Source organism: Cebus imitator, unplaced genomic scaffold (assembly GCF_001604975.1).
Source record: "Cebus imitator isolate Cc_AM_T3 unplaced genomic scaffold, Cebus_imitator-1.0 Scaffold189, whole genome shotgun sequence".
Classification (NCBI taxonomy): Eukaryota; Metazoa; Chordata; class Mammalia; order Primates; family Cebidae; genus Cebus; species Cebus imitator.
Genome location: NW_016107504.1, coordinates 359,245 through 371,741, shown reverse-complemented (window position 1 = coordinate 371,741; position 12,497 = coordinate 359,245). Strand labels below are relative to the sequence as shown.

Sequence of the window (12,497 nt, the reverse complement as noted above, 5' to 3'; positions counted from 1 at the left end):
CTTCCCACAGTGCTGGGAGTACATGCATGAGCCACCGCGTCCAGCCTATTTTTTTAAAATAAAAAGAAAACACTGCATTAAATGTACCATTGGCCATTCCAACTTGCAAATAAAAAAGGACGGATGAAACCGGGAAACTATCAGAATTTGGAAATCATGATATTTTCACGAAGGTTGACATTAGTGTGTCATTGATATTATTTTTACTTGCTTTCTAAATTATGAAATATTGGGAGCTGAGCTTTAGCATTATCAGTGACTTTTTTACTGAGCTGTTTGATTAAAACTAGAGTTCTGGTTGGGCGCAGTGGCTATTGCCTGTAATTCCAGCAATTTGGGAGGCTGAGGTGGGCAGATTGCTTGAGTCCAGGAGTTTGAGACCAGCCTGGGCAACATGGCGAAACCTTCTCTCTACCAAAAAATACAAAACAAAACAAAACAAAACAAAACTGGATGTGGTGTGGTGTGCGCCTGTGGTCCCAGCTACTTCGGAGACTGAGGTGGGAGAACTGCTTGAGCCCGGGAGGCAGAGGTTGCAGTAAGCTGAGATTGTACCACTGCACTCCACCCTGGGCAACAGAATGATACACTGTCTCAAAAACAAACAAACAAACAAACAAACAAATAAAAGAAAACACTAGAGTTAAAATACAAACGTATAAATCAATAGGCCTCAGGGCTTTTGCCTGCTGCTTCTGTGCCTAGAATGGTTTTTCCCCAGCTGACTACATCTCCACCAGGTTTCTGAAATGTTCCTTTCTCCAGGAGACTCTGCTATTTAAAATTTAACCCTTTCCTACTACAACACTCCCAGATTCTGTTTTTCTTAGCACTTGTCACCATCTCACTCTACTACAAGCTCTCATAGAGCAGGGTTTTTATCTGTTGTGTTCACTAATGTAACTTTAGCACTTAGAACAGTGCTAGGCGCACAGTAGATGCCCAGTAAATATTTCTTAAATTGAGTAAATAAATATACATTTGTGCATTTTATCTATATTTTTTCAATACTAGAGTTTAAGACATTTGTGGAAGAGTATTCAAATATAAATTCATCCATATTCCTGTTACCAATAAATGAACACAAATATCCTGTACAAACTCCAATAAAAATGGCTATGATGAAGGAGAGTTGTTAAAATAATCTTTTCTAGATTTTGTTTGTCAAAATATTTTTTGAAAAAAATTGTTGAATAGTTTTTTCTTTTCCTTTACTGTAAAATGCATTTAAAATATATTTTCAAATTTTAATAGCATTATGACATCAAAGTAATTTAATATGCTATAGTTACGCTGAAATAATAAGGCTTTACTCATCTATATTTTCTTTTATTAAAGCAGCCAAGCAGGCCAATACCAGTACCAATTTCTTCCCTTCTTGTTATTAGCCTATGGGCTCAGGATCAATTATTTGTACCTCTGGGGTATGTTACCTTCCTTGCTGAAAGCCTATTTGAAAGATTAGTTGAGTAGCACTGGGTTCCCTCAATGTTGGTTCCCTCGCCAATTAGTGCTATTATTGGGGTTTGTATCTTTTGACTTCTAACAGACAAATAGGTAGCCTTCAGAGACTTGGAAAGGCTGGCTGGATTATGTTCCTAATTAAATAAGTCAAATGAAAATCGAGGAGATGACTTTTAATCTTCAAGTGACCCATCAGATTTCATGGGTAACCAAATCAGTGTTAGTAGAGCCAATGATACACTATAACATTTGTAAGCTCAATTAAAACTTTTGAAACGTGTGTTCTTATATTTAAGGTGAGAAATAATTCTTAAAATTGGGAAAGACTGACCAACAGATTTTACATTTTGTACTTGGGCTAAGGGCACTGAAAATCTAGCATTACTTCATCTCAATATATTCTATTTAAAGTGTGTGATCTTACATGGTAGGCAATGGACTGAGGTTTTAATGGTTACTATCTATTGATTTGAGGCAAGTGAGATGGCACAGCAAGAATTTAAAGACAAGAACCAGTGCTTCTAGGATAGGCTTCTGACATTGCCATGGTACCAATCCCCCCACCCCCTGCTATCCCTCCCCTAGCCTCCCACCCCCCAGGCCCCAGTGTGTGATGTTCCCCTTCCTGTGTCCGTGTGTTCTCATTGTTCAACACCCACTTATGATTGAGAACATGTGGTGTTTGGTTTTCTGTTCTTGTGTCAGTTTGCTGAGAATGACGGTTTCCAGTTTCACCCATAATCTAGCAATCCCATTACTGGGCATATATCCAAAGGATTATAAATCATTCTATTATAAAAACACATGCACATGTATGTTTATTGTGGCATTGTTCACACTTTTAAATAGTTAAAAAAAAACAAAAGAATATTTTATGATACACAAAAACATGAAATTCAAATTTTAGTGTGCATAAAGCATTTTTCAAGTAGCCATGAACATTCATTTACATATTGTCAATGGCTGCTTTCACACTAAACAGCAGAGCTGAGTAGTTGCAAGAGAAATTGTATGGTCTTTAAAGCCTCAAACATTACAACTTGGCCCTTTACTGACCAAGTGTTCTGCCTTGTATAACATATACTTAAATTCATCCTTCAGCTTTAGGATTTTACCTTTTAACAAGTAGCACAGTAATAAGAGATTTATTCCTCTCTTCTGAGTTTATTGTTCATGTCCATGCTTAAAATATATATAAACCATTTGTCTGGTTTTATAATACAACGTGGGTTAATACTAGGATACTAAAATATATGACAAATTCAGCACTTTCACATCTGATATTCAGCTCTAATTCTAAATAGCACCTGAAGTATAGATGTAGATAGTACTTTAATGACTGAAGACATGAATATAGATAGTACGTGAAGTGTATAATGTCTATGCTTCAAGTACTACTTAAAGTATAGTAGTTTTCAACCTTTAATCTACTCCTTTATACCTGATGGACAGGATGTGTTCTTGGCAGGGGCATTCTCTCTGTGGCAATAATTCTCTCATGAATGGCAGTAGACTGGGCTGCTTCTCTTGTGTGTATCAGAATTCTAAGACGTATGAGTAGGCCTCTTGTAGATGACTGTGATAAGCTACCCCCTCCTACGAAGACTGTTTGAGAATCACTGGATCCAGTACCATTTATTCCAGCTGTCTAGGTTTTATCCCTATATTAAGTTAAACTATTAGAGAGTGAAGTACTTGGATTATATAAGAATAAAGTGAATATATATTCCTTTATGGAAATGCTTTATTAAGATATGACTAATGATTATGCTGATTAGGTACATTAAAGGTTGATGCATGAAGCAACTATCTGAAGAGCATTTTTCAAAAAAACTACAGTCGAAGATAACCCATTTGTTATCCTGTGCTACTTACACAATAATTTCATGCAAATTCAGACTTGAATTTTGTTTGAGAGAAAAAATAGCAGGGTTCCTATATATAATTGTTTTCTCTGCAACAGATGATACGTTTAGAGACTAAGGAGATCTGATTTCTAATCATGGCCTGGCTTTTACCTAGCCAAGGGTAAGACGAGAAGATACTATCCAAGTTTCTTTTGGCTCTAAAATTAAATATCTCATCGGGAAAAAAAAAAAAAAAACAATAACAATTGAAAAAACCCCTTCTGCCTTCCTGTCAGAAAGCACAGAGAAAATTATTGCCAATGGTAGAAATTTCATTATTTGCTAATATCTAGTAATACTTAGCTTTTGTGCTTCCTTTAAAATGTTGTTTTGTTTCATTCATAAATGCCTTATTTTCCACTGTCTTTTAACTATGTAAACCATCCTTGGAAAAATGTAGGATATAAAATTTATATAAAAACAGTATCCATCTAACATGGATTAAAGCTAGTGGTAGAATGATGAAATTTCCTTCTTCACATTTGATTCCTGCTTTTAGCTGATTCATAACCAAAGCTACACAAGTTTATAATTACATGTAATACAGCTGAGAAGTATTAGTCAAGCTATTTTCATAAAGCAGTAGCATGTTAAAAGTAAGAAAAATATTCAAGTTCTATGTTTCTAGATGAACTCATCATTTCCATGGTTATCTTTTTTTAATTTGTAATTTTTGTGGGTATATCGGTGTATATATTTATGGGGTACACGAGATATTTTGATATAGGCATGCAATATGTAATAATCACATCTGTGCAAATGGGGTATCCATCCCTTCAAGCATTTATCCTTTGAGTTAAAATCCAATTATACTCTTTTAGTTATTTTAAAATGTGCAATTAAATCATTATTGACTATAGTCACGTTATTGTGCTAACAAATTGTAGGCCTTAATGCATTCTTTCTAACTATTTTTTTAATATCCATTAACCATGATTACTTTTTTCGATGGATTGGAAATTTTGCTATAATTTTTGTTTCCTAGGTAGAAAACTAAAGTTGATGAACTACTTGAAGAGAATAAGTAATGCAGTCTAGTGAAAAAGCATTTGAAACTTAGGCCTGTGATTGTCTAATGAAGTCAGTGGGAATTCAGACTTTTCATAGATTGCATACATACTCACATGTCTGTACATATTCATATGTGAGGAGTTAGGGGAAGAGGGGTTAGGAGAGAATTAGAGGGAAAAGAGAATTTTGATAAAGGTCAAGGTACTTTATCCCAGGACTACAAATATGCACCACACTCTCATCAACTGAGCTAACCGGACAAGATGTTCAGTACTACAAATGCAAAAATCCATGAACTAAATTGCTCAGTCATTAAGTTAATTTGCTAATATTTGTTTCCTCATTCCTTTATTTTAAGATAATAAGACCTAGTACTAAGATCTTCCTGTGAAACACAAATGCATTGTTTCCTTGACTCTGAGAGTCATTTTAGCTAAAATTTTATTTTTGAATCTTGGCGTGTGTAAATTTTTCATCTTTCAGAAACAACAGCAACAAAAAAATCTAAGTTTTAAAATGTTTTGACTTCTTTAAATTTCTTTAAGTTCCATAGCTACCTCTAAGTTTTGAAAAACCTGGGTAAATCAGCTTATTTTCTCTTATCAGACAAGGGAAGTCTTTTCAATAACTTATTTCTAGTCAACCTTAGTTACTTGATTATTTTATTATCTTGAGGGGCTAAACAGGCCTTTTTTTGTAGGGTCTTCTTTTGATTAGTATCCTTTCTTCTCTTTTACTTACACTTTACCCTTTAGTGGTTCAAATGAATGAAGAAGCAGAGAATATAGGCAAGAAATTTGTGGGTAAGGGAGACCAGGAGCCCCCTTAGAAGTAGTCAGATAGGAATGAGGAATATTCCCTTAGTTGTCCCATTCTTCTCTCCCCAGATACTTTCCAAGGACTTGCCAATGTTTAGAAGCACACAATTAGAGATTCATTTATTCCATAATTAGTGTTCCATTCCTTTTGTTTGAGCCAAACAAGAACTCCCGTTGGGCTTAATGTTTTTGTGGGAAGGGCTTAAAATTTTAAAGCAAAACAGTAGTTATATTTCAAATATGTTAAATTAGTGATATTCAAAAGGCTTACCTAGGATGGTTACTTCAAAATGTCCAAGGCTTCGGGCACTCTTAAAATCATCAAGTTTTGGGGGCCTTCCTTCTGGTGGTATGTATTTAGAAGGCTGAGAATTATACTGCTGACTAAGAAACTTTCTGTGTTCAAATGTAAATTTCCGTGGAATACTTTCCGGATAAACACGGCTGTAGTGTAGGTGATCTATTAAGCCAAACTTTTTCTCCCTCCACAGCTGACTCTCCCACCTATCACTTATAGTTTTTCGGGCTTTCCCTTGCAAACTGGGGTTTGTATCTGGTCGACCTGTTAAAGACACAATGAGATAGACACAATTGATCTATAAACTAATCAAGTCATTCATTGCAAAAACAACAACAACAACAACACAGATTAATGAGGAATAGTTTAAGTAACTTTAAAAATCAAACAACCACCTACAAAATATAAAATGAATGTACGAAAGAAAATTCTTATTAAAATGAGAAATTAAATTCACTTTCAAAATAAACTTTTACTCTAAAATATTGAAGTAACATTGTTTTCTCTGTTGTTGGAATTATGTAGATCTTCTTTCTACTTTTTCTAAATGTTCTAAATGCTCTTAAATAAACATATGTTCTTTATATATTCAGGAACAAATTAAAATTATGATTAGAGATCACTCACTCTTGGTGGAAGTTTGAGCCTAAAATAAAATTTTGTCAATCTCCGTTAAAAATAACCTGAACAAATACAGTTTCCTTCTTTGATACTTTGCTCCTTCAGAGGGTCCATTTAGGGGTTGGGCATGGTTCCTCTTGCCTATAATCTCAGCATTTTGGGAGACTGAGTTAGGAGGATCACTTGTAGCCAGGAGTACAAGAACAGCCTAGTTAACATAGAGAGACCTATCTATTAAAAAAAAAAAAAAGTTAAAACAAAACAAAAATCAAAAAACAAAGGGGCCATTTATTTATTATATATGACACGCCTTTCAGATATAAATAATATAAGGAAAACAGAAAGGGAACTAAATTGAAATGAAAGACCCCCTCAATTTTTGTTGTTCTCTATTATCAAGTCAAATTATCATTTATGTATGATTAACACATTTAGTTTCTAAGGCAGAATTTAATTTATCCCTTATTGATGTGGTTAGGCTTTGTTTCCCCATCCAAATCTCATCTTGAATTGTAATCCCCAGCTGTTGAGGGACAGACCTAATTAGAGGTGATTGGATCATAGGGTTGGTTCCCCTATGGCTGTTCTCACGAGATGGTTTTATGTGTTTGACATTTCCTCCTACACACACTCTCTCTCTTGCCTGGGGTCATATAAGATGTGCCTGCCACAATTGTAGGTTTCCTGAGGCCTCCCCAGCCATGTGTAGCTGTGAGCCAATTAAACGTCTTTTCTTTATAAATTATCCAGTCTCAGGCAGTCCTTTATAGCAGTGTGAGAACAGACTAATACACTTACACATTATAACATTCGTTCATCCATTCAACAATTACAGAGCACCTATTATATGCCAGACATTGTGTTAAGGAATTTGGTACAAGTAATATTTTAATTAAATAATATACCATGGTAGAATCAGACATACAGTAAAATCAGAAAAGAATTGATTTTGGAACAACAGTTCTGCTAGCTGATATAGGCTGACAGCTTCAGAGTTTACCAACATTGCTGACTTGCTTTCTTACCTCTGCCATGGTATTCTTATCCTAGTATAAGAAACTTTGCTGAGGCAGAAGGTGGCTTCAGCAGCAAGGTTTCAGTATGGTTAATATACTACTTCTGATTATCAGACTTTATTACATATTCCCAGAGTACATGCTTGGTTTCTTAAGCCTAGCTGGAGGCTTATTGAAAATTTATTACAAGGTAAAGTATTAGTTTGAGTTGTAAGGGAAGATGAAGAAGTTGAACACATACTTCATATTCACCAGGAATTTAAAATACTGCGATATTACAAAAGAGTTTTTTAAACTAAAAATTCAGTTGATGACCACACAGCCTCCTATAATAATGCTTGATAACAAAAGGGATAAAAAGCTTAATCACACATGAAAAGATCAAAAGGGATAAATCAAAGCTGAGAAAAAGAGTTAGTAGGACTAAACTGATGATTGGGAAATGACTTCATCTTTTTTATCTTCTAGAAATAAATCTCTCTCAAACCAATAAAAGTACATAATCAGAAGAACAATTAGTAGCTATTGCAATGATCTAATCCATATTAAACATTCCTGCTTGACTTATTTTAGAATACACCATGCAAAAGAAAATGTGATGTTATTCTAATTTTTAAAAATTAAGTACTTATATCTACCTTATAGAAAACAGTTACATAATTGATCTGTTAGGAAGAAGCCAGGATATTTTCTATGCATATTTTCTTATTTGAGTGTTAATATTAAGAACCGCCAAGGTACAAATAATGTTTATATGAAAAATTCCTCTAAATAAATGTGCTTTATTATTTTTATTTTAGTAACTGGGGACTACAATTACCTACTCAAATTATATATTCATAATTAACTAATAAGAATGAATATGAAATCAATACAGGAGACATTGGCAGTTACTGATTATGAATAGCAAAAAATCAAAGGCAATAAATAGGAAAGATACAAAGTATATCTAGAGCTCAGGGTTTTCTAAAAAGAAGATGGAAAATCATGAACTGGAGCTTTTGTATTTTTTAAATTTTTAATTGATTTTTAATTGATTTTTATTGTACTTTAGGTTCTGGGGTACATATGCAGATCATGCAGGATTGTTGCACAGGTACATACATGGCAATGTGGTTTGCTGCCTCCATCCCCTCGTCACCTACATCTGGCATTTCTCCCCATGTTATCCCTCCTCAACCTCCCCACTCCCCCCCGCCGCTGTCCCTCTCTTGATCCCCCCAACAGACCCCAGTGTTTGGGAACTAGAGTTTTTTCTTGAATATTAATAAAATAACTACATGAAACATGTTATATTTTAATCCTAATGCATAGCTAAATATAGGTTTATTGCTTAGCAAAATTATATTTTTATATTTTACAACTATAATTTTCACTCTATTATTTCAATTATTTCACTCTATTATTTCTATTATTTTACTCTTATTTCTGGTGAGACTGGTTCAATGTTTTAATGAGGAACATTTACATTTAGGTGGTAAGTTAAAAAATGTATGTACATAGGCATGGTGATTTTTTAAATTTATTTTTTAATTTTACAAAATCTACTCCAAGCATTTCATTATGTGGATAAGAGTGGTAGGTAGGGAGAGGCAGGCTCACACCTGTAATCCCAGCCTAAGGCAGGAGGACTGCTTGAGGCCAAGAGTTCAAGATCAGCTTAGGCAACATAAGGAGACCCTATCTCTACAAAAAATAAACGAAATGACAACAACAAATACAACTAAACAAACAAAAACAGGCACTGTGACACATGCCTATGGTCCCATCTACTTGAGTAGCTGAGGTGGGAGGATCCCTTGAGCCTGGGAGGCCGAGGCTGCATGATCATGCCACTGCACTCCTGCCTGGGTGACAGAGCAAGACTCTGTCTCAAAAAAAAAAAAAAAAAAGAAAAGAAAAATGGTGGGGTGTATGGAGGCATGGGGGAGGGAAAGAAGCTATTTTCTTTGCCTCTCCTTCTTGCCTCCACTAATCCCACCTTGATGCAAGATCTACAAGGCTGAAAAATAACAGGGTATTCCAGTCAGTATGTTTCGTACCAAGTATATAACAGACTTTTTAAAGAATCATGAAAGACAGAGGCTACCTGTAATGTCTTGTGTTACTGTTAACTTTTCAAATGTATGTCTGAGTTACTAGATATAAGCACAAACCAACCACACAAACATATTAATTGTATATTCATAAAATGAATGACTTTTGAATTTCAAGCATAGAAAAAGCCAAAGCTATCATGAAACTATCTGGGAATACATTAGTAACCATGTTGACACATATAGATCTAATTCATTCATTAAAACTGCAATATCGGCCGGGCGCAGTGGCTCAAGCCTGTAATCCCAGCACTTTGGGAGGCCGAGGCGGGTGGATCACAAGGTCAAGAGATCGAGACCATCCTGGTCAACATGGTGAAACCCCGTCTCCACTAAAAATACAAAAAATTAGCTGGGCATGGTGGTGCGTGCCTGTAATCCCAGCTACTCAGGAGGCTGAGGCAGGAGAATTGCCTGAACCCAGGAGGCGGAGGTTGCGGTGAGCCGAGATCGCACCATTGCACTCTAGCCTGGGCAACAAGAGTGAAACTCCGTCTCAAAAAAAAAACAAAAAACAAAAAACAAAAAACAAAAAAAAACTGCAATATAGCATCACAGTATATTAATATACTGTATTTATAATCCTCTGTTAATTAACATTTAGTTTTTAATTTTCCCTATTATAAATAATGTTCCAATAAACATCTTGGAATATGTCTCCCTATGTAGCCAACGACATAAATGGAATTGCTAGGTCACAGAGTACAACACATTCCCAACAAATTAGGTATTGCCAAATCATTCTCAAATGGTAGTTACAGCATATTTGTCTAAGAAACGGGGAGGTTTTTAGATGGTATATATGATTGGGTCTTACTTTTTTATCCAATATGATAATCTCCACTTTTTAATTGGGGTGTTTATAGTATTTATTTCAATATACAGGCATACCTTGTTTTATTGCACTTTATTGTGGGTTACAGATACTGTACTTTTTGCAAATTGAAGGTTTGTGGGACCCCTGTGTTGAGCAAGTCTATTGGTGACATTTTTCTAACAGCATGTGTTCATTTTGTGTCTCTGTGTCATGATTTGGTAATTATCACAATATTTCAAACTTTTAAATTATTATTATATCTATTATGGTGACTTGTGATTAGTGATGTTTGATGCTACTGTTGTAATTGTCTTGAGGTGCCACAAACCACACCCATATAAGATAGCAAACTTAATTGATAAATACTGTATGTGTTCTAACTGCCCCAACTACTGGCCATTCCCCTGTCTATCCTCTTTCCCTCAAGTCTTCATATTCCCTAAGACAAAATAATATCCAAATTATGCCAATTAATAACCTTATAATGTCTGCTAAGTGTTCAAGTCAAAGGAGAGTCACATATCTCTTATTTTAAATCAAAAGCTAGAAATAGTTTAGTGAGGAAGTCATGTCAAAAACCAAGATAGGCTGAAAACTAGACCTTCTGAGCCAAACAATTAGTGAAGTTGTGAATGCAAAGAAAAAGTTCTGGAAGAAAAGTAAAAGTGCTATTCTAGTGACACATGAATGATAACAAAGTAAAACAGCCTTATTGCTGATCTGGAGAAAATTTTGGTGGTCTGAATAGAAGATCATGTTAGCCACGATATTCCCTAAGGCCAAAGCCTAATTCATAGCAAGGCCCTAATTCTCTTCAATTCTGTGAAGTCCAAGAGAAGTGAGGAAACCCCAGAAGAAAAATTGGAAGCTAGCAGAAATTGGTTCATGAAGTTTAGGAAAGACGCTATCTCCATAATATAAAAGTGCAACGTGAAGCAGCAAGTTCTGATGTAGAAGCTGTAACAAGTTATCCAGAAATTCCAGCTGAGATAACTGATGAATGTGGCTACACTGAACAACAGGCTTTCAATGGAGATGAAATAGCTTTCTATTGGAAGAAGATGCCATCTAAGACTGTCATTGTTAGAGAGGAAAAGTCAATGCCTGGCTTTAAATCTTCAAAGGACAGGCTGACTCTCTGCTTAGGGCCTAATGCAGCTGATGACTTTAAGCTGAAACCAGTGCTCATTTACCATTCCCAAAATCCCAGGGCCCTTAAGAATTATGTTAAATCTACTGCCTGTGCTCTAGAAATGGAACAAAGACTCAATAACAGCACATCTGTTTATAGTATGGTTTACTGAATATTTTAAGCCCAGTATTGAGACCTACTGCTCAGATAAAAAGATTTCTCTTAAAATATCACTGCTCATTGACAATGCACCTGGTCACTCAGGGGCTCTGATGAGGTGTACAAGGAGTTCAGTGTTGTTTTCATGCCTGCGAACACAACCACTCAGAAGCCCGTGGATCAAGGAGCAATTCTGACTTTCAAGTCTTAATTCTTAAAAAGTGCATTTCATAAGGCTACAGCTACCATAGTGATTCCTCTGATGGACGTGGGCAAAAGTGAAAACTGAAAACCTCCTGGAAATTTGAAAATCTTCTGGGAAGGATTCACCATTCTAGATGCCATTTAAAGTATTTGTGATTTATGAAAGGAGGTCAAAATTTCAACATTAAAAGGAGTTTAGAAGAAACTAATTCCAACCCCCCATGGATGACTTTGAGGGGTTCAAGACTTTAGGGTAGGAACTACAGAAGTGGTGGAAATGGCGAAAAGAACTAGAATTAGAAGTGGAGTCTGAAGATGTTACTGAATTGCTGCAATCTCATCATAAAACTTGAATGGATGAAGGGTTGCTTCTTACAGATGAACAAAGGTGGTTTTTTGAGATTGAATCTATTCCTGGTGAAGATGTCATGAATATTGTTAAAATGAAAACAAAGGATTTAGAACATTCCATAAACTTACTCTAATGGGTAAAGCAGTGGCAAGGTTTGAAAGGAGTGACCCCAGTTTTGAAAGAAATTCTACTGTGGGTAAAATGCCGTCAAACAGCATCACATACTACAGAGAAGTCTCTCCTGAAAGGAAAAGTCAACTGATGTGGCAAAATTTATTGCTCTCTTATTTTAAGAAACTGCCACAGACTTCAACATAAGACAAGACCCTCCATGAGCAAAAAGACTATTACTCACTGAAAGCTCAGATGATGGTTAGCATTTATTAGCAATACAATATTTTTAAATTAAGGCATGTACATTTTTGGACACAATGATATTGCATACTTATTAGAATGTAAACATAACTTTTATATGTACTGAAAAACTCAACAATTTGTGTGATTTGCTCTATTGCAATTTTCACTTTATTCTAATGGTTTGGCACTGAACACACAATATCTCTGAGGTATGCCTGTAACTAACCATGGAAGAGCTTAAATTT

General features: G+C 35.3%; 1 protein-coding gene across 1 annotated transcript in view; it reads right to left on the bottom strand.

Annotated features, from left to right (window-relative positions):
- Nucleotides 1–12,497, bottom strand: part of RADX (RPA1 related single stranded DNA binding protein, X-linked) — a 65,580-nt gene that overhangs the window by 10,146 nt on the left and 42,937 nt on the right. The window contains exon 12 of the mRNA XM_017546431.2: nucleotides 5,472–5,762. Coding sequence (XP_017401920.1) covers nucleotides 5,472–5,762 — 291 coding nt within the window. The remainder of the gene's footprint in view (nucleotides 1–5,471; nucleotides 5,763–12,497) is intronic.